This window comes from Mesoplodon bidens, assembly GCF_964165515.1.
Source record: "Mesoplodon bidens genome assembly, chromosome: 12".
Lineage (NCBI taxonomy): Eukaryota > Metazoa > Chordata > Mammalia > Artiodactyla > Ziphiidae > Mesoplodon > Mesoplodon bidens.
The window spans coordinates 10,743,854-10,765,612 of NC_138168.1; the positions used below are offsets into that span (position 1 = coordinate 10,743,854).

Genomic DNA, 21,759 nt, shown 5'->3' on the forward strand with positions numbered 1-21,759 from the left:
AGCTGACTTTTTGGCAGAAATTCTGCAGACCAGAAGAGTGCACAATTTACTAAAATGATGAAAGAGAAAAACCTACAACCAAGAATACTCCACCCAGTAAGGCTCTCATTCAGATTTGAAGGAGAAATCGAAAGATTTACAGGCAAGCAAAAGCTGAAAGGATTCAACACCCCCAAACAAGTTTTACAACAAATGCTAAAGGAATGAAAAGAAAAGGCTACAACTAGAAACAAGAAAATCACAAAATGGAAAATCTCACTAGTAAAGGCAAACATACAATAAAGGTAAGAAATCGAGAAGCCACTACAGTGAGAAGCCTGTGCACCGCAATGAAGAGTAGCCCCCTCTCACCACACTAGAGAAAGCCCATGTGCAGCAACAAAGACCCAACGCAGCCAAAAATACAATAAATTAATTTTTTTTAAATCCCCTTAAAAAAAGCTAGTAGGGAGGTTAAAAGACAAAAATAGTAACATAATTTGTATCCACAATAAGTTAAGGGATACACAAAACAATTAGATGTAAATATGATATCAAATACAGTAATCATGAAGTGATTATATATATATATATATATATATATATATATATATATATATATATATAGAGAGAGAGAGAGAGAGAGAGAGAGAGAGAGAGAGAGAGAGAGAGAGACTGCTATACAAAAACCTCATGGTAATTATAGACCAAAAATCTATAATAGACAAGTGCACAAAAAAGAAAAAAGAATTCAAACATAACACTAAAGATAGTTATCAAATCACAAGAGACAACAAAATAAGAAAGGGGAAAGGAGGTATGCTCTTATTTTTTTCTTTCTCTCTGCTTCTGAATGTAAGGTGGGCAACTAGATACAACTTGAGTAGCTATCTTGAATCATAAGGTACAAGCCACATGTTGAAAATGGAAGAGCAGTAAGATAAAAGGAGAAGACTTAAACACTGATGACCACAGCACTGCCACAACAGCTCTCAACTGCTCACCTACAGATTCTGTTTTCCAAGGATAAATAAACTTCTACTTATTTAAGCCACTGCTATTTTTTTCTGTCACTCTAACTGAAGCTGATCTTAAATATCTAGGAAGAAATAGATACATAGAAAACTAAGCAAAATATGAAATATAAAAATATGAAGCAATTAATAACTCCAGGGAAAAAAATGTATAAAAAAGCAAATGTCTTTAGAACACACCACTTTACTTAGCAGTAATATGCTGTTATAATGTCATAAGAATGTAAACACTGGATATTGATTTAATCAGTAATTGTGATATAACTACTTGGAAGGCGAAACAAGGCGGTGTTACTAGGAGAGTAGACCCCATTTCTTTAATTAGTCAATATAATACGTAAAATTGATAGATGAATAATAACAATATGAGTATATTATTTTAGAATATGTAGAAAAATACCAGAATAAACTACTTTTAGAGGTAAAAGTGTTCACCAGCGGTTTCCTCTAGCAGAGAAACGAGATGATGGATGGGGTCTGGTAAGAGGCTGCTGTTTTTTCTTATAAACTTTGAAGAATCATTTGTTTTTTAAACTCTGTGCCTTTATCTCTTTGATAAAAATGTAAGTAATTTTTAGTTGCTAGATTGGGTTAGGTGGTCTGCCTGCCTTAGATGCAGCAACAAGCACTTTAATTCATAGTAAGATGTCATTCTGGCTGGTGAAGGTAGAGACAAATATTAACTCATCACTTGATCTCTGCAATGGCACAGTGGACTTCATTGAATATGTGTGTTTGACTATCAGAAAAATTCTTCCTCTTTCATCACTTCCGAAAATATTATCTATACCATCCTTTAAGACTCCACAGAGGAACTGCATAAATTTCTATTGACTCACTCACTGCCTTCCACGCTGCCTGGTTAGCAACAGGAGGGCTGGCGTTTGGTTTTCCAGTCATATCTTGAGCTCAGGGTGTGGCACATGGCAATTACTCAGCAGGTATTTGATCTTTAAATGACACCATTTCAGGGCCTAAAGTCTAGTTAACTTACACCTGTCTTCCAATGATCCATGTACAATTTGTACTTTCTCATTGGAGCATTTCCTATCTTATTGATGCTCTAAAAGAAATCATGGGTAGAAGCCAGGAAAGAGGAGAAGGTATTCCAGAGGGAGGAATCAGTGATATCCAAAACAGAGGAATGGAAACGTGCATAGCATTTGACAAGGGTAAGGGAGGGGGGAAGACAAGAGATTGATGTTAGTCCAGCCCCATATACTTTCAGCAACTCAGAATGGGAACCTAAGATCAGAGACATTCATTAACATGTCCAGGGCACATATTCAACTTGTGGTAAAAAGAAGATTAATTCCCCAGCTTGTGTCCACATCAATGCACTAGTAATTTTTCATCATGTACAGATACAGATTAAAATAAATGTATTTACACTCATATGTAATTCCACAAAAATGAAACCACATAACTGACCTTTAGAGGACTGTGGTGAACTAATGACATAAAATGTACATCATTTTATATTATGTTTGTTCGAAGAGTGGTTTTTAAGAACAATCTCTTTCTGAAGCTTATTCAAGTGTCTAGAACTTTGGACAAAAGTCACCATATATAAACTCAGAAATAAATGGATCGATAAATCAGAGATGTCGCGATGTGCTCCTGATGGAATGCTAGATTAAAGCAGAAACCAGTTATTCAGAAATCATAGACATTGCTTAAGAAATGGGAAGTTTGGACAAGTTCTCATGGGTTCAGTATCCGTTTTCTACCCAAAAGGATGCTAGCAATGCACCCCACCTGGGCCACAAGCATTCATGTTACAGTTAGGGGTCTTGTATCCACCCTCACCAATAACACTGGTAGGAGGGCTGATAAAATGAAACAGCGTGTGCTTTCACAAGCCTTTCTTTAGCAAAAAATGTGACTTAGTGTTTTGTATTCGAAAAATAACTTTCTGGCCCTCAACATTTTTAAAAATATAAATCAGTTCCCATAATACATAGCAAGAAATGTAATGATTCTCAAGCTTGAGAAATGGGGGTTGAAATTATTAAAAAGGGGGGACTTTTTCTGCACTTCAATGTTTATTTAATCTGCTTGAAGTTAAGCTTAGCACATCTATAACATACAGCATGAAACATGTGAACTATTTTGAGCTTAATATTGCACATAATACATTTATAAGTACTGTATATTTTTAGCATTTATTTTTAGATCAAAGGTTAAATGTTTTTTTATTGAATGAAAGATTCTTTAAATTCTATAGTGCTTTACATTTTTTAAAAGTTTCACACACATGATTTCATATAATCCTTTAAAACCCCTTTTTTCCCCACGTCTATGTTGCCCCTCCTCCCTTCCCTCTCTCCACTAGTAGCCACTAGTTTGTTCTCTATATCTGTGAATCTGTTTCTTTTTTATTTTACTTACTAGTTTGCTGTATTTTTTACATTCCACATATAAGTAATATCATACAGTATTTGTCTTTCTGTCTTATCTCACTTAGCATAACGCCCTCCAAGTCCATCCATTTTGCTGCAAGTGGCAAAATTTTATTCTTTTTTATAGCTGAGTATTCCATTGTATGTATATATATATATATATATATATATATATATATATATATATATATATATATATATATACTACATCTTCTTTATCCATTTATCTATTGATGGACACTTAGGTTGCTTCCATACTTCTGCCATTGTAAATAGTGCTGCTATGAACTTTGGGGTGTATGCATCTTTTCAAATTACTGTTTTTGTTTTTTATGGATATACGCCCAGGAGTGGGATTGGATCATATGGCAACTCTATTTTGAGTTTTTTGAGGCATCTCCATACTGTTTTCCACAGTGGCTGCACCAATTTACATTCCCACCAACAGTGTAGCAGGGTTCAAAAAGGGAGATTCTTAAATCTACAATTTATCTAACTCACTAGAAAACTGTGAGAGTTCTTTAATATTGAGATTCTCAATTTATCAGTTTGAAAGGTAATGCTAATTTACCTTTGAAATGGGGTTTTCTGATAGTATTGGCTGTTGATTTGAGTGATATCACTTAAAATGCTTTCAACGAATCTAAATTTGTTCCTCAAGTTTTACATGATGTAACTATTGATTATGTAATCTTGAAAAAAATGAAAGAAAATGCACATGGAAATTTTAAGTAGAGAGGGCTGGAGGAGCTTGGAGATCACAGGGTAAGCCCACTCTTTAGTTCTCTGTTCAGTCTGCTTTTTGAGAAAGTAGAAAGACATTGGCCATGAAGTCAGACCTAGACTAAATCCTCCCACCAACTAGCTTTGTCACTCAGGCTCTTTGTGCTCTCTGAATCTCAGCTCCTCATCTATAAGTATGGGAAGAAAAATATCTACCTTGTAGAGCTGAAGTGATTATTAAAGAAAACGTTATATAAAATGTATAAGCTGAGCATCAGATCAGGTAACCAATGAGCTGTTGGCACCATCTTAATTCCAGCTCTGAATCATATTAAAATAATTCTTTGCATGGTCTTATCTTCAATTTCTCATGCCCCTTTTCCCTGCTCAATCTTCATTTTCTACAATCTTCATCCTGCTATGCTATGCTTTTACTTGAGGTGTTCTTATTTCAATAAAAAACATTTCATTATTTTCACTGGTACATAAAAGAAAAGATAATTAAGTGCAACAGACTATAATAAATCTCTCCTGAGATTATTATCCCTCTTAGATTTAATTACAATACAAATACTGTCTTTCTTTTTATGCAAAGATGGTGCTGCTAGCAGTAGTATCCCTGTGTGGGTATGTAGCTACAAAGACCAATGTGCGACCTGAAATCTTTTTCTCAATTATAGCTTATGGAGATCAGCCTGTTTTTAAACTTCTGTAGAATCCATTTAAGCCATTTACTACTTTACAAGACTAAAAACATGTTCTGAATCACTAGGGTAAGATTCAAAAATGTAAGTCTGTGGGGTTTTTTTTTAAATTATTTGCCTGTTTTAATGCCCATCTCTTATATTATGTTTTTTTACCCAAAACAAAATCAGATTCAGATTCAGAGAAAGGACGCTTCTTTTTTTTAATGTGTTTGGGACCATGAGAAAAGAGATAAGAAGCTCCAGTGGTCCCTCGGTAGACAATTCTCTACTGTCAATAGCTCAGAACTGCTGGGAAAGAAATGAGGAGAGAGAAGCTGTCAACAGAGTGACCTGCACATCCCAAGAGCTACTCTTAGCAGCTGGCCCAGAAAAGCCAGATCCTAGAAAAGTCCATTTGCCGTGAGTTCTAGAGTCAAATGAGAAGCAAGAGAATTTCTCAATATCAAGCAACAAGAAAAATGGAGACATTGCCTTCCATTTTTAGTTGAATATTTGCTACCACTACCAAGATTTGTATGTGCGGGAGCACTACACCCCCTTAGGGAAATAATTAATCAAGTGAGGTCCCTGAGGAGGTATGAGAAGAAGGGGTTCACCCCAGAGGCCCCAGGAAGGAAGCGTTAATCTGAAAGTCTACTTCTAGTGAGACAGGGAGTGTACTAAGGACACATATGAATGCAAGGAAGTATATGGGAGTGGCAGGAGGGGGCGGCACAGAAAGAGGCCACTGGACAGCCTCTACTATGGGAATGCCATATATGTTTGCACATATATAAAACAATACATGTTCAAAAGCAGTTGAGTTGAGTAGTGATTGTCATCATATTTATTCTAGGGCACTGACAATGCATGCTTTGGCCACACTCTCAGAGCTCTCACTCTCTGGCCAGTGAGAGTGGCACATTGCAGCAATGCCCACGACAGTGTGCCTTGTACCACATCACCCTGGGCAAGTGAGTTCTGCAATGGACCATGTTTTCTCCACTTGGACCTCTCTTTCTACCATTTATGTTGTTGATCTGTAATAACTAATGAAAAGCTATGGACATGATAATTTTGAATATTAGAAATCCAATTTCAAGGCATCTCGGTCACCTTTAAGAATCTGGTAGAGGTAAAGATCAAAGGATATCTAGTGACTGGTGGGAATTCTTTGGCATTATAAAGGGCAACATCAAATGGTACTGGGTCATGGACTGAAAACTGAATGAAGGTCTGCAGTAAGAAAGTGACCAGAGGCTCGTCCTGCCACCAGGGCATGTGTGAGGACCAAAGACCATGTGTACCATGCTGAGAAAGTGGCCCCTACACCACATTATAACATCACCTAGAGACCTGGCTCAGCCTGGCTCCATTCCTCACCAACCCTACCCTCCCTGTCACTATTCCGTCCACACACAGCTAAATTAGGAAGCTTACCTCTGTCATCTGGTCCCACACAATGACAGACACCAACTTGTGTTCACTGCCATGCACAAATGTGTCACCTCTATCAAATAGCCAGAGAGCCAGTGCACAGCTACTCAACAGAGACAGGAGCCTCTGAGGCATTAAATGAGGGCTGAAGAGGAGAGGAAGGGAGCACACACATATCTCTGCATCTCTGCCCAACTCAGGTCTCATTCAATTAAAAAGAAGGAGAGGGTAGGAAGGGAGGCTTCAGTTTATCAAATAGATGAACCAAGCCTATAGAAAGCTATGTATGTGAACACTAAATCTGATGTAAAGTTAAATGAAGTTCAAGGGCCTCTGTAATTATTTTATGTAATGAATTTTGTATTATTTTGTGTGCAATTTGTATTAACTATAATTATTTTAAAACTAAATGAGAAAATGTATACACACACCCTGGTTTGCCTTTTTAAAGTCCAGGTTTATGCATGTTACTTGGCATAATTATGAACAGTGTCTCCTTGTTCCTCTCAAACATTCCAAATAATCTTAAAACTTCAGTGGCATAAAACAATACATATACCAGACTTTTCAAGAGTACATCCTTGGTGTCAAAAGGGAAATGCACCTTGAACATCATTGTGCTTCTGTCCAAATATCCCTAATCTCTCCACCTAAAATATTGTAGAGGCTAAGAACCAAGCTGTTGAGGGCAGATTTCATGAGCATACCTTGGAGGGCACATGAATTTATTTAATATATACTCAGTTATTTTGCCTCTCAAGTAACCTGCACTATCTCTTTTCCACTGCAGATATCACACAGAACATCACAAGCTCCTATGGGACTGATCCCAGCCAACCTTGTGACAGAATTCTATCTAGCTTGCTCTGAAGTTCAGAAAAGCTGTTTCAAAATTCTAAAGTCTGAGGACAGAAGTAGCATTGTGCTGCTGCAAAATAATTATTGGTTGATACCAAAAAAACTTCTGAAGTTAGCTTTTGTTCCAAGAGCAATCAGTCTAATGTGATATACTGTGACATGATAGAATAAGTAAGAGAAATGGAATTATGTTTAATTATGTCATATCACATTAAGTCATATGATAAAATTGAAAAGGGTCTTTTTGGGGGAAAACTTTTTAATGATATGAGCTTTGACTTCAGTAGAAAACATTTGTTTCCTCATTTCTGGCAAATCAAAGCAGAAATCTCAGTTGTTACAAATAATTTAACTACTTCCAACAATATTTCAGACAAACAGATTACATCTGAAGCATACATATAAGGCTAAAATTAAAAAATACTCAGTTTTAATTTTTACACTAAATATGCAGACTAACAGATTATCAAAAGACTTACTCTTACTTACATTAACTTTTCCCAATAAAATAAGGACTTAGATGTGGCCGCTCTTTTTTTAGGATACCATTTATTATATTCTGTTGAGCAAAAATTACTAAACCAGAGAATAAAAAAGGACAGTACATATGGTAGATCTACACAATTCAGAGAAAAATAGTAATATTAGAAAACAATATAGAGTTGTCCCTCAGTGTCCGGCGGGCATTGGTTCTAGGACCCCTGTGGGTACCAAAAGCTGCACATGGTCCATTTCCTTACAGTCAGCAACCTCTATTCATAGGTGCACCCCATGGATGTGAAGGGCTGACTGTATAAGAATTGGCCTTATCTAAAATATTGACATCCTTGAATTTTGTGATTTATTTGAGAAGTACCAGAGTTACTGCAATAATCTTATCAGAGCGTATAACAAGTATGATGACCTATTTTCACCATAAAAAGTGAAAGAGTAGTTCTTTGGGGTAGTCCCTGGCCAGGACTGAAATTGATGTTCAGTATCTCCCAGGCCTTGCATGACAGGAGACAATTGTTGGGCATGACCACACAGCAGTCAACATTTCAGAGGTGAAATACACCAACTGACAATAGCCATTATTTTACAATCTGTTAACAATGTAACAGGATAACACTGACTGTGCAGGAAAAAATTATGCAGATGGCCTTCGCACTGTGTCCCTATAGGACAGAGAAAGAAAGAAAGCACTGGTCTCTCTTCCTCTTCTTAGAAAAACACTAATCCCATCACAGAGGACCCATCCTCATTCCTCATCTAAAGCTAATTATCTTCCAAAGGCCCCACCTCCAAATACTATCACATTGGGGATTAGGGCTTCAATATATGAATTTGGGGGGGACATAAATCTTTAATCTATGATATACTGCTCCTTGGTCCCCCAAATTTAAATCTTTCTACACGCAAAATACATTAATTCCATCCCAACCTCCCCAAGTCTTAACTCATTCCAGTGTTTAAAGTCCAAAATCTCATCTAAATCAGATATGCGTGAGACTTGAGGTACAAGTTAACCTGAGGCAAAACTCATCTCCAGCTGTGAACCTGAAGAACCATATAAGTTGTGTGTTTCCAAAATACAATGGTGGAACAGACATAAGACAGACATTCCCATTCCAAAAGGGAGAATCAGAAGGAAGAATGGGGTGACGGGTTCCAAGAAAGTCCAAAACCTAACAAGGCAAGTTCCGTAAGATCTTAAGGCTTGCAAATAATTCTCTTTGGTCTGATGCTCTGCCTTTTGGATTCACTGAGGTAGCAGACCCAACTCCACAGCCCTGCTGGGCAGGGGTCGCACTGCCAAGGCTCTGCCAGATGGGGTCATGTGCCCAAGGCTATTTTGCCTATTTGTTCTATATATCACTGAGAGATTGGTGTTTAAAACAAAACTCTAACCATGTTTGTGAATTTTCCTAGCATCCTCTTTCTTCTCTCAGTTTTTGATTCACATATTTTGAAGCTCTTAAGCACATACACAATTACAAATATTAAGTCTTCTTGTTGAATGGACCCTCTTATTATTATGACTTGTTCCTCTCTATCTCTGATAATACTACTTGACTTGAAGTCACTTTGGCCTAATATGATTCTTATGGTTAATGTTTTAATGGTATATCTTCATCTATCCAAACGGGAAGAGGAAATAAAAGTGAGAAAAGTAAAAATGTTCAGCCTATCTAATATTTATATCTAAAGTATCTCTCAGCATATAATTGAGTCTTGCCTGTTTATCTAGTTTTACAACATCTTTTCATTGGAATGTTAATCCAGTTATATGTAATGCAATTATTGAAACAGTTGCACTTAGACCTAGTACTCTGATTTTTTTTATTTGCACTATTTGTTTTTTATTTCTTGGCTATTTTTCTGCCTTCATTTAACTGATTTGAATATTTTTAGTAGTCCATTTAAAATTTTTTATTGTCTAAGAAGCTATATCTCTTTGCATTATTTTTGGTGAATCTGTAGGGTCAGTTTTATTTTTTAAATTTTTTTGCGGTACGCGGGCCTCTCACTGCTGTGGCTCCTCCCGCCACGGAGCACAGGTTCCGGACGCACAGGCTCAGTGGCCATAGCTCACGGGCCCAGCCGCTCCGCGGCATGTGGGATCCTCCTGGACCGGGGCACGAACCCGCGTCCCCTGCATCGGCAGGCAGACTCTCAACCATTGCGCCACCAAGGAAGCCCGGGTAAGTTTTATTTTAAGCCTGAAAATTTCCTAATTTTGCCTTCACTTTTAAAAAACATTTTCACTGGTCATAACACTGGATTGACAGAACATTTTCTTCTTAGTTTTCAGCACTTAAATATGCTGCTTCATTGTCTGTTGGCCACCATTATTTCTGATAAGGAACAGTTATGTATATATCACTGTCAGCAGTTACATGCATCATTGTTCTCTATATGTAATGAGTCAATTTTTTCAAGTGACTTTCAAGATTTTCTCTGTATCTTTGGATTCCACCAGTTTGACTATGATATTCCTAGGTGTGGCATTATTTGCATTTACCCTTCTTGGGTTTTGCTAAAATTCTTGGATTTTAAGTTTATGTTTTTCACCAGTTTTGGAAAAATTTTAGGCATGATGTCTTCACATACTTTTTGTGTTCTCTCATTATATTTTTTTCATTCTAGTCTTACAGTTACATGCATTTTAGACTATAAGCATACTTTGTTTTATTGTGTTTTGCTTTATAATGCTTCACAGATATTGTATTTTTTATAAGTTGAAGGTTTGTGGCAACCCTGCATCTAGCAAGTCTATTGGCGCAAATTTTCCAACAGCATTTGCTTACTTCAGGTCTCTGCATTACATTTTTGTAATTCTCACAATATTTCAAACTTTTTCATTATTATTATATATGTTATGGTGATCTTTGATGTTACTACTGTAATTATTTTGGGACACCATGAATTGCACCCATATACGATGGCAAATTTAACTGATAATTGTGTGTGTTCTGACTTCCCCACTCACTGGCCATTTCTCCATCTCTCTCCCTCTCCTTCAGCTTCCCTAGTGTCAACAATATTGAAATTAGGCCAATTAATAACCTTACAATGGCCTCTAAGTGTTCAAATGAAAAGAAGAGTTGCATTCTCTTACTTTAAATCAAAAGCTAGAAATGATCAAGCTTAGTAAGGAAGGCATATTGAAAGCCAAGACAGGCTGAAAGCTAGGCTTCTTACAGCAAAGAGTTAGCCAAGTTGTGGATGCAAAGGAAAAGTTCTTAAAGGAAATTAAAAGTGCTACTTCAGTGAACTCATGAATGATAAGAAAGTGAAACAGCCTTCCTGTTGATATGAAGAAAGTTTTAGCAGTCTGGATAGAAGATCAAACCCCCTTAAGACACAAAAACCCCCTTAAGACAAAGTTGAATCCAGAGCAAGGCCCTAACTCTCTTCAAGTCTATGAAGGCTGAGAGAGGTGAGGAAGTTTGAAGCTAGCAGAGGTTGGTTCATGAGGTTTAAGCTATCTCTATAACATAAAAGTGCAAAGTGAAGAAGCTGATGTAGAAGCTGTAGCAGGTTGTCCAGAAGATATAGCTAAGATAATTCATGAAGGTAGCTATATTAGACAACAGATTTTCAATGTAAACACAACAGCCTTCTATTGGAAGAACATGCCATTTGGGACTTTTATAGCTAGAGAGGAGAAGTCAATGCCTGGCTTCAAAGTTTCAAAGGACAGACTGACTCTCTTGTTAGGGGCTAATGCAGCTGGTGAATTTAAGTTGAAGCCAATTTACCATTCTGAAAATTCTAAGGCCCTTAACAATTGTGCTAACTTAACTCTGTTTGTGCTCTATAAATGGAACAATAAAGCCTGGATGACAGCACGTCTGTTTACTACATGGTTTGCTGAATATTTTAAGCCCACTACTGAAAACTACTGCTCAGAAAAAAAAAATTCTCTTCAATGTATTACTGCTCATTGACAATGCACCAGGTCACCTGAGGGATCTGATGGAGATATAAAATGAGATTAATGTTTTCATGCCTGCTAACACAACATCTATTCCTCAGACCATGGATCAAAGAGTAATTTCAACTTTCAATGCTTATCATTTAAGCAATACATTTTGTAAGACCTGAGCTGGGTTTTTTTTCCTCTTAGTTTTTCCCCAGTTCTATTGACTTCTCTTCACATTCACTAATTTCCAATCTTGTATTAAGCCCATTCAGTTCAAATTTTTCATTTCAAATACTGTATATTCAGTTTTATAGTTTCCATTTGGTCTTCTTTTATAATTTCCATTTCTCTGCTGAGATTCTCTATCTGTTCATTCATTATGAAATATTTTTGTTCCAACCCATGAAAATATTTACAACAGGCTTAAAAAAAAAACTTCTCCATTAATTCGAACATCTGAGTCATCTTGTGGTTGGTTTCTCTTTACTATTTTCTATCTCATCTGTGGGTCACGTTTTCCTGTTTCTTTACATTTCAATTCATACTGATCATTATGAATTATGCATTTTAATATCCTGGATTCTGTCAGTTTTTCCTATAGTGTTGATTTTTGTTCTAGTAGTCAGTTAACTTGACTGGATTCAAATTCCAAACTCTGGCTCTTCTGTAAGCAGCTGAAATTTCTACTCAGTTTTTCTTTCTGACAAGTCTGCTGCATTCCACCATGTATGCATAGTTCAGGGACCAATCAAAGTGGGGTTTATCTGCTGGTTTGGGGGCCTCCACCTCAATTAGCTCCCTTTCCAGAAAGCCTTTTCCTCACTTATCTTCTACCTTGGCAATATCAAACTCCATTCTTTGACTCCTCAAGCCATTAAGACTGCAAATTTCTGCTTGAATTCCAGCCATTCCATGGCACTCTCAAAGAGAATGAGCTCAGGCAGAAAAGTCATAAATGTAAAACTCACCCAGAGAAGTTTCCCTTTTCAAGTGTCTATACTCCTGTTTCCTCCTGCTTTTGGTCACTCTCCAGTGCCTTCAACTAGATGTTTTTTACTTCACCAAGAATGTATTATTCTTCTCTGCATAATGGTTTGTCTAATACAAACTACTCTACCATTAACTGAAGTAACACCCCCTATCTAGAGTTTTTTAAGATAAAATAATACCTAACTCCAGCTTATTTGAATAGAAAACATTAAAAAAAAAAAAAAACAGTTCCCAGGGACTTCCCAGGTGGTCCAGTGGTTAAGACTCTACGTTTCCAGTGCAGGGGCCATGCGTTCCATCCCTGGTCAGGGAACTAAGATCCCACATGCCACGGGGCAACTAAGCCTGTGCACTGCCACTACTGAGCCCGCATGCTCTGGAGTCCATACTCCACAACTAGAGAAGCCCACGTGCCACAACGAAGGGCCCATGCAGCCAAAAAAGTAAAAAATAAACAGTTCCCTACTTTCTAGTGAACAAATGTTTAAAATACATGCATTTAACTCCCACAAATTCAAAGACAAAAAAAATAGGTAATTCTTCTATTACATGTTAAAATTACCCTCTTCTCTTTAAAAATACACAGAAATTCTACTGCAATAACTTCTACTCTTACTTCACAGGCTTATTCTAACTTCCTAGTAGAGCCCTTCTTCCTGTTATACCACAATAGCTAGAGAATATAAGAGGTTATCAATCATATCACTCTCTAGTTGCTGAAAAATACAGTTAGCTTCCTTATCATATACCAGTTATTACTTTTTAAGTAGGGGGGGTGGTTACTGACAAGCTAACCCAACTTGATACTCACCCTCCTCCTCCATTCCATCTCCATCACAGAAGTTGAAAAAACTAAATACTCAGCTATAATTCCCTTTGCAGCTAGAAGTGGGCATGTGACAAGTTTTGGCCAATGATAAATAAATGGAATTTTGCTAGATGACATCTAGGAAAGCATCTGTTTTCCTGATGGAAAGAAAAGATGTCATTAGCACAGCTCCTGCCCCTGTCTACCTATCTTTAAAGCAGTCACAAGGCCAATGCCTGGAATTTGCAAGCATGAAAGAATGACCATAAGGATGGTTCTATCATCAGTGCCATTGAACCAAAGCCAGAAGCCTCCCAACTCCAGAAATCCTCAGTAAGAGAAAACTATTCATTTCCTTACATACAGCCAAAATTACTTCTAACTGCTATAGAAATCCATTTCCTTCATAGTACATTTATGCTAATTTATATCCCCAATGCCTGTTACAGTGCCTGGAACACAGAATTTACTGTCTTTGATAAATTAATTAATATATGTCTATAATTTATAGTAATATTAAGATTTAAAACCAATTCAAATTTAAAATATAATCTTGGAAGTCAAATTTTTTTCAAATTTGCATTTCTCCCAATACCTTCTAATGAGCTCATTGTTGATGACAATCACATGTTCACATTACTATATCATCCTTCACAGAACGTTGACTTTGTGGTTGGTTTGGAATATTCTTTAAAAATTCTCCCAAAATGTATAAAACATACCTGCAAATGTTAGATTCGAGGGCAAGCATTCCTGTATGACCTTTCTTATGATTTTAATGTCCTTACTTAAATTTCTAATAATTCTTCATCTCATTTGTGAAGATTTATTTCATCTCTATTAACCTCACCTTAGATACATTTTTTTAAGATTTTCAAAGACGTTTCTTACCATAGAACATTGTAATAATTATAAATTGCCAAAGCAAAACATTGCAATATCTAAAACTCTAAGATTTAGATTCTGTGATTTCGATTCTATTTTTCACTAGTTATGAAAAACTGCATTTAAAAATATTATAATGCTTAGAGAAATCTAAATCATTAAACTTTTGGAAAACATTAACTCCATGGAGAATAATCTGTTTATTTTCATTAGTATGTTTCCATGCAGTTTATATGTTTAAAATAAAACTTTTCTAGTAGCATAATTTCTCATCCTGAATGTAAATAATCTCAAAGTAGAAGGAACTGGTTGTTAACTTGCAGTATTATTCAGTAAATATTTTTGTTAAAACTCTTAGTATTTTAAATCACAGAAAGTAGTTACGGATGAACTATGTTTTGGTTGTTTAAAGAATCAAAGGGAACATAATGGAAAGTTCTCTTATTGCTGTGCTACTCAGAACAAGCTGATCTCATCCTGGTGAGGTTTTGTGGTGTGACTGACACCAAGGCTTCTGTGTAAGGTATGAAGACAATGCATCAACCCTGCCCAGAACACAAACATGTGGTTTATAAATCATGAGAATGACTTCAAAAGAAAACATGGAGACAACTGAGTCCAAGGGCTTCTGAAATGAAGGCACCCATGTATCAGAGAGCAACAAAATAGTTTCAAAAGTAAGTGAACACTTTCCTGGGATAGTGGAGTTCCCTAACTCCTTCCTAGGCTCTGAAAAAGTCAGGGAATTCTAAGGTTGAAGAAGTTCAATAACTTGGTTTTTAATCCTCAGCCCGTAGTAATAGAAAACAGAGATATAGATAGATATAATGTGAATATAGATATATAGATGCCTGTGGTTAAGATATATTAATCAAAGAATAATGTTTAGCCAAAAATCTCTAATTCCAACCTAAGGCTATTCAATTTTATGCAAAGGGCCAGAGTTATTTCTTATTTAATAATTAAATATTCTAATATATGTCCTTCTATCAGATGGACAACTTAGACACTAAGTAGAAAGTATTCCTTACTTCCATAAATGATTTTTTAACTTATTTTTATTCTGTCTTATGAGTTTAATCTCACATGTCGGAAATAACAAGACTGGAGGTGGGCAGAGCTCAGAAGTGTGAGGTGGAGCATGGGTTTCTTTGAACAATAATTAATCTCTATTCCATGTAATTTTCATCATTCTATTCTCCAAATTTCTAGGAAATATTTACCCACCAATTGCAAGCCACAAAACAATGTGAAAGCATAAAATAACAAAGAAACAAAAAAGCTATAAAACCTACCCTGACAATAGGAGACACTAGGAAATAGTCATACAATGTCTAGTCTTAAGAAAGTCTAAGAAATTTAAAGAAGAAAAGGTCTAGCAAAGTGAAAATTATCCCATTTCAAGGAGAATCCAAAGAAAGCATTCATTACATGTAAACACTTTTATATTCTGATTTTTAAAAAAAAAAAAAGATAAGTAAGAGATTCTGGAGACATTTTTGGTAATAATTGTGGATCGAATTTCTGACTCGAAAGAGTGCCATTTTCTATCTCTTAGCCAAACTTATAGATTTGGCCATTTGACAAATGAAGCCCTCAAATTATAAGATTTTCATGAACTGCAGAACTGTGTCTTTAACAAAAATACTACATAAGAAAAAAACAGTTGGACTTAGGCACAACTCTCCTATTTTGAGATTTTGCTAAATTCTGATATACACAATAACTAAATTGGCCAGGAACTGAAGACTTGCTGTCCTTAATTTCACTTTTATGCAAAGGCGAGAATGTCATTCATTCAGGCATCAATCTTAATTAAGACTTCTTGGTGTGGGAGGAAGATGGCCGAGCAGGTGACCAAGTTGGGGGTATTCGCGTGTCTGGGTAACATCTGTCTATTACCTACTGCAGAAGCAGTCTTCAGGAAACTTGTAACTGATCAAAACGTTTCAGATACTTGGAGGATGGACAGTGCAGTGACATCCACGTATGAACTAGGGAACCCTCCTGATTATCGGGGGTGGGCTTGCATGAAGAAGCATGGTACTCCCATGAGTCACATTGCCCGGCAGGTTATCAAAGAAGATTTTGCTGCTGCTTTTGACTGTATACTACGTATGGATGAAAGCAACCAGAGAGATTTGAATAGAAAAAGTAACCAAGTTAAAAACTGCAGAGCGAAAATTGAACTACTTGGGAGCTACGAGCCACAAAAACAACTCATTTTTGAAGATCGCTATGACGGCAGTGATCCTTACTTTGAGACCATCTACCAGCAGTGTGTGCAGTGCTGCAGAGCTGCCCTAGAGAAGGTCGGCTGACCCGGGTCCAGTCCTGCGTGGCCCAAGCTCATCCCCCCAGCCCGGGGGCTCAGTCGAGTGTCACAGTGTCACCCTTCCCTAGCTCAAGGCCACAGGCCTTTCTTCAGTTGACTCACGTTTCTTACCTTAAAAAATAATTGTAGATGGAAATCAGTTGTGTTTGGCAGAAGAATAAATAAAAATTTTTGATTCAGACCGTTTATGAGGTGAAGAAGAATCAGAAGGCAGTGCTTCCACTGTCCATTTTGGGTGATGTGTGATGTTTGCCCATCTGCTCAGGGTCAAGCAGTAGTCTAGGCAGAGTAAGTGTGTAAGTAAGCAAGTTGCTTCCACTTGAGTCACCTGTTCATGGAAGAAGCTGGAGGCCCTGCAGCCACAGAGGCCTTGCCCGCTACCTCCATCTTCAGCAGAGTGTGGGCTCTCCTCCTTGAGGCTGCAGCCCCAAGACAGGTCCCCGTGTGGAGGACTAGATGAGCAACAGCTCTCCTCCACTCACTGTTTATAGTGGGCGACCCGAAATCCTGGGAGGACACAGTCACAGATCCGTCTGAGTGACGGTCGCTTAGAAGCAGGGAGAGTTCAGAGGAACGACTTCCAGTCCTCGGTATCGGGAGGGTCCCCGGTGGGAGACGTTGAGTCTTGAACCCACTTGGGCCTGAGGGATGAGCAAGGCAGCTTTCCCACCAGGTCACCAGGGGTGGCAGAGGCAGAAACACGGCGAGGTCTTGGCAAGAAAACTGAGCAAACTTGTGTCCGGCTTCCTGTGGAATTGCTCCATGAGATTCTTATCCTGAAAACTTGAGAGGTTAAGTGGATTGAGAATTTGATAATGGTATCCCTAAAAAGTAAAGAATTGAGAAAAAATGTTTCACTGCAACTAGAACATAGGAAAGTAAGGCACTTCGAAAGTTATACCCTAGTGCCCTAATCATTCAGTCATTACTTAATAATCTCAAAGTAATTTCTTACTCTTTTCTGTTCCTTTTTGTTCATAAATAAATCTTGATAGTTTGATTTCTTTGCTGTTTATATATATATATATATATATATATATATATATATATATATGTGTGTGTCTGTCTGTGTGTGTGTGTGTGTGTGTGTATATATATATATATATATATATATATATATATGTCTTAACTTAGATACGGATTCTCAGACAAATCCTAGGATTCTTAAGTTGACTTTGTCCTTACAGCTGTATCCAGACTGGGAGTCATATGAACAGAGAAACTCATTGCTGGATTCACTTCTCTTTTAAAAATTAGATCCAATCAGATTTGTTCAAAATATATCTACCTATACAAATCTGGAGCTTCTTGGAAGTCTTAAGGTCACTCTTAGGTTAGTGTTTCCATTACAAAGTCATACAGGAAATACAGATGCAACCTTATTTGAAATATTCACTACCAAATCAGGTTCTATCTTAAGAAATATGTCAAAATATATAGTGCCACTCTCTTTAAAAAAATGCTGATTTAATTGTCCCTTACAAGAATTCATAGTCTTCCCATTTTATTTATTTATGCCTTTTATATTCTGTGACATTCTGCAAGTATTTCAATCTCTTCATAGATTTGTAACTCACAGATTCCCAATGATGAACTTCTTCGGAAGTAAAGAGTCACTTTGAAGATTTCATTATAACAACAACAACAAAAAAGACTTCTCACTTTTCATAAGAGGCCCTTATTCTACTTTTGGACTGGTTGTTTATTATAAACATCTGCCCTTACTGAGTATCCTAGCTATACCAGATAATATCTGGTGAACACATCTTTGAAATTTCAGCTGCCAGTGCTTATTAAAAACTATTTTGGAAAAAAAATTTTATAGTCATTAGAAGCAAACATTACCATTGTAGTTCTCATGTCATATCTTAATCTCTAATACCATTCTCCACTTGGACAAATAGCTGATTCCAAGACTGGGGCAGGGATGGTACAGGTGAGTCTGAGATGTGTTGTGACAGGAAGCAAGAAGCTTTCAAAGGTTAGTGGGTTGTTCATAGGATATGAGAGCTAATACGAAGGGGCCCTCACTGGCTAAAGTTGTGAACTTTCGAACAACACAAAGAATAATGATTCTAGTAAATTAACACACATGGATCCCCTGGAAATCCAGAACATTATGCTCAGAAAAAGATGCCAGAAAATTCAGCTGTCATTCTCTAAGGTGTCTTCTGAGCCACCTTCATAGTTCGAAAATTGGAAATTAAAGTGAAAGAGTTAAGTAGGTATCCTGATTTTCCAGTAGAAACTGTACTTCAAGGTAACTAAATAGACTAATTGGACCCATTCTTCTATGGCCTGGAGAAATGCCAGTAAATAAATATTAAATGATAGAAAAAATATTAATTCATTTAAGGATTACCAATTTTCATTAAAACATTAGATAGGGCTTCCCTGGTGGCGCAGTGGTTGAGAGTCCGCCTGCCGATGCAGGGGACACGGGTTCGTGCCCCTATCCCGGAAGATCCCACATGCCGCGCAGCGGCTGGGCCCGCGAGCCATGGCCGTGGAGCCTGTGTGTCCGGAGCCTGTGCTCCGCAACGGGAGAGGCCACAGCAGTGAGAGGCCCACGTACAGCAAAAAAAAAAAAAAAAAAAAAAACATTAGATAAATTGCTGATGGAGAACTGTACACTTATGTAGTGACAAAGCAACACTCTACTGATTACTTACACAATTCAATGAGAGGACATGTCTGTACAAAGAGGGGATCGGGCTTTCATCACCCTAATCCACAGGTCAGTCTGAGCACTGCTAAGTGTGGGACAACCAGATATAATGTATTTCCTGATTGAATGCACCATGAAGGACACAGCGTTACCCATGGTGTATTCCAGCCAAAATTGTTTAATTGGAATTCATTCCAGTTCATTAGGAAATATAGGAGGTTTTCTATAAGAGAACAGAAACATAAATCCAGAAGATAAAATATTATATAGGACAACTAGCACAGTTTCTTCAGCAAGTCAGTGTTATGATAAAAAACACTGTTCTAGATTAACAAACTTTAAATGACATAAAAACAAGATTCAGTTCATGGATCTGGATTTGGATTCTGGTTTCAACAAACCATTTATATAAAGAACATTTGGGGGGAAGTTGGGAAATGGAATATGGAATATGGACCGGTTTTTAGAAGACATAAAACTTTTTAACATGAAAAATTAAATATTTTAACTAACAGTGTAACTGGAAAAAGCAATTTACAAAACATTATGCATTATATGACTTTTTTGCAAGACACACTACGATCGTTTTTTCTGGGTAGGGGTAAAATGTCTTCTTTCTTATTCTTATGTATCTGTATCATTTGATTTTCTACAATATACATATACTACTGTGTAATAACAAAAGATTATTTTTAATTAGAAATACTTATGGCCCTAAGAATATGTAGTCCCTTCACGTATGCTGTAACTAGTTGGTCTAATTTTTCCCTTGAAACACACCATATCATCTCAGAGCTAAATATATGGGCCAAATTATTTAGTGCCCACTCCCAACTATGGCAACAGAAACGCTTTCACTGAATGCTATGGCTGATTCATGTACTCACCTTACTCCAAAGGATATATTCAAACAGCACAATATGTAACTGCCTCAGTATGATGTCATTAGGGTTTTAGGCTGTTTATGAATACTTCTGGGGGAAAATTCAAGTCTCCATATCAGAAATATCAATGCTTCTCATTACCCATTAGTTGTCTTCTTTATAATGTACGCTGACATTTATAATTATCTTTCACTTTTTCTTTGCCCTCTAGGAAACTTAGAGCCAAATTCTTGGTCATCCTCCATGCACTCTTCAGGATGCTGTGTTATGGGCATCAGTCTTGCTGATGTCTTTATTAATTCCTTACCCAGCTTTTCTCCTTCCCCAGATTTGTTCAATTGTTTGATTTTTTTAACTGCATATATTAATTTGGTTAAGATCTTTTAGAGAAAGACATGGGGTGTTGATTAATTAAGACTGACAGGCAACAAAATCTAAGAACTATTCTAGCCAAATCACTCTGGCTCAATAACCTCAGTCCTATTTCTGATCCAGTCTAGTCATAGGAAAGTTACTTCCCTGGCCTTCATCGTGTCTGCTCCCTGTGGGAATATCTTCCACACTACAATATAAAAATGATTCCCTAAACGTTCATTGAAAGCCAACATTGTGGAAACAGCCCTATGAAGACATTTTCTGCATGACTGGTAAAGCTGCTGTGGAAGACACTGCTTATTATATTCTTCAATAACAAAGTCAGAGAATTCAACATTTTCTTTTCATTGCTCCCTGTAGAGTTTCTGTGAGAGTCTACTTCAGAGAAAGATTTCCATCCACGAGAAACTGCTTTTTCCTTGCCAGGAGTCATAATACATACATCACCAAAATTGGATCTAAAGATAAGTGCTTCAGTCCAGTTTCACAAGTCTCAATCTAAACATTCCCTATTTATCATCAGTTTTCAGCGTTGCCACACAGCCATTTTGGCAGCCCGAGGACATGATCTGGGAACTGAGCTAAATTTGTAAAAGAACTAATATGTGGAAAGTCTTACCTTTGCAATAAATGCAGACTTCAAAATGATCATCATACAATGAAACCATAGTACTAAGAGAGATGGTGAATACAACAAAAAGTGATCTATAAACACTTAGCTGGAACTTAGAAGTTGAATCTTACAGTTGGGTAAATAATGAACAATAAGGCAATGAAGTTTTCTGTCCAATGTGTAAAAAGAATTAATAAAGCTGCTTATGTGAAAATCTCAAAAAAATTAAGAACTCATCAACTGGAAAAAAGACAAAATTTAAATAGAAAGAATAGGCCAGTTAATAAACTGTTAGGGCACATGACTGAATAAACTATTTCTTTGTAATCACTATGTGAGGTTTTAAATTAAGTTAATAATAAAGAACACTGGCTTTGGAAGTAGGAGGATATGAGTTTGGATGCTGGCTGTGTCCTTTACTAGCTTTGTGAACTTAATGAAAGCAAATTAATTAGCATCTTTTAACCCACTTTCTCCATCTGGTATTGTAGTTAATAATACTCCTACTTGGTAGAATTAATGTGATGCTTCTATGACATACTGCATAAAAATTGTTTAGTCCAGTGGCTGGAACGTAGTATGTGCTTAGTAATTAATATTGCACAATGTCTGCAATGATCACTAAAAAACTGCTGGATTTATAAGACTGTGAAAGTCCAAGGTATTTATTTTCT

The 21,759-nt window shown here is 36.8% G+C and overlaps 1 protein-coding gene and 1 long non-coding RNA gene across 2 annotated transcripts in view; one reads left to right on the plus strand and one right to left on the minus strand.

Annotated features, from left to right (window-relative positions):
• Positions 1 to 21,759, minus strand: part of LOC308626096 — a 166,448-nt gene that overhangs the window by 80,722 nt on the left and 63,967 nt on the right. The gene's annotated exons all lie outside the window — the stretch shown is intronic.
• LOC308626222 (low molecular weight phosphotyrosine protein phosphatase-like) lies at positions 16,052 to 16,531 on the plus strand (the record flags this gene model as incomplete). The annotated part of the gene is made up of 1 exon (XM_081251078.1): positions 16,052 to 16,531. One exon carries the CDS (start codon positions 16,052 to 16,054, stop codon positions 16,529 to 16,531), a length of 480 nt encoding a protein of 159 aa, XP_081107204.1.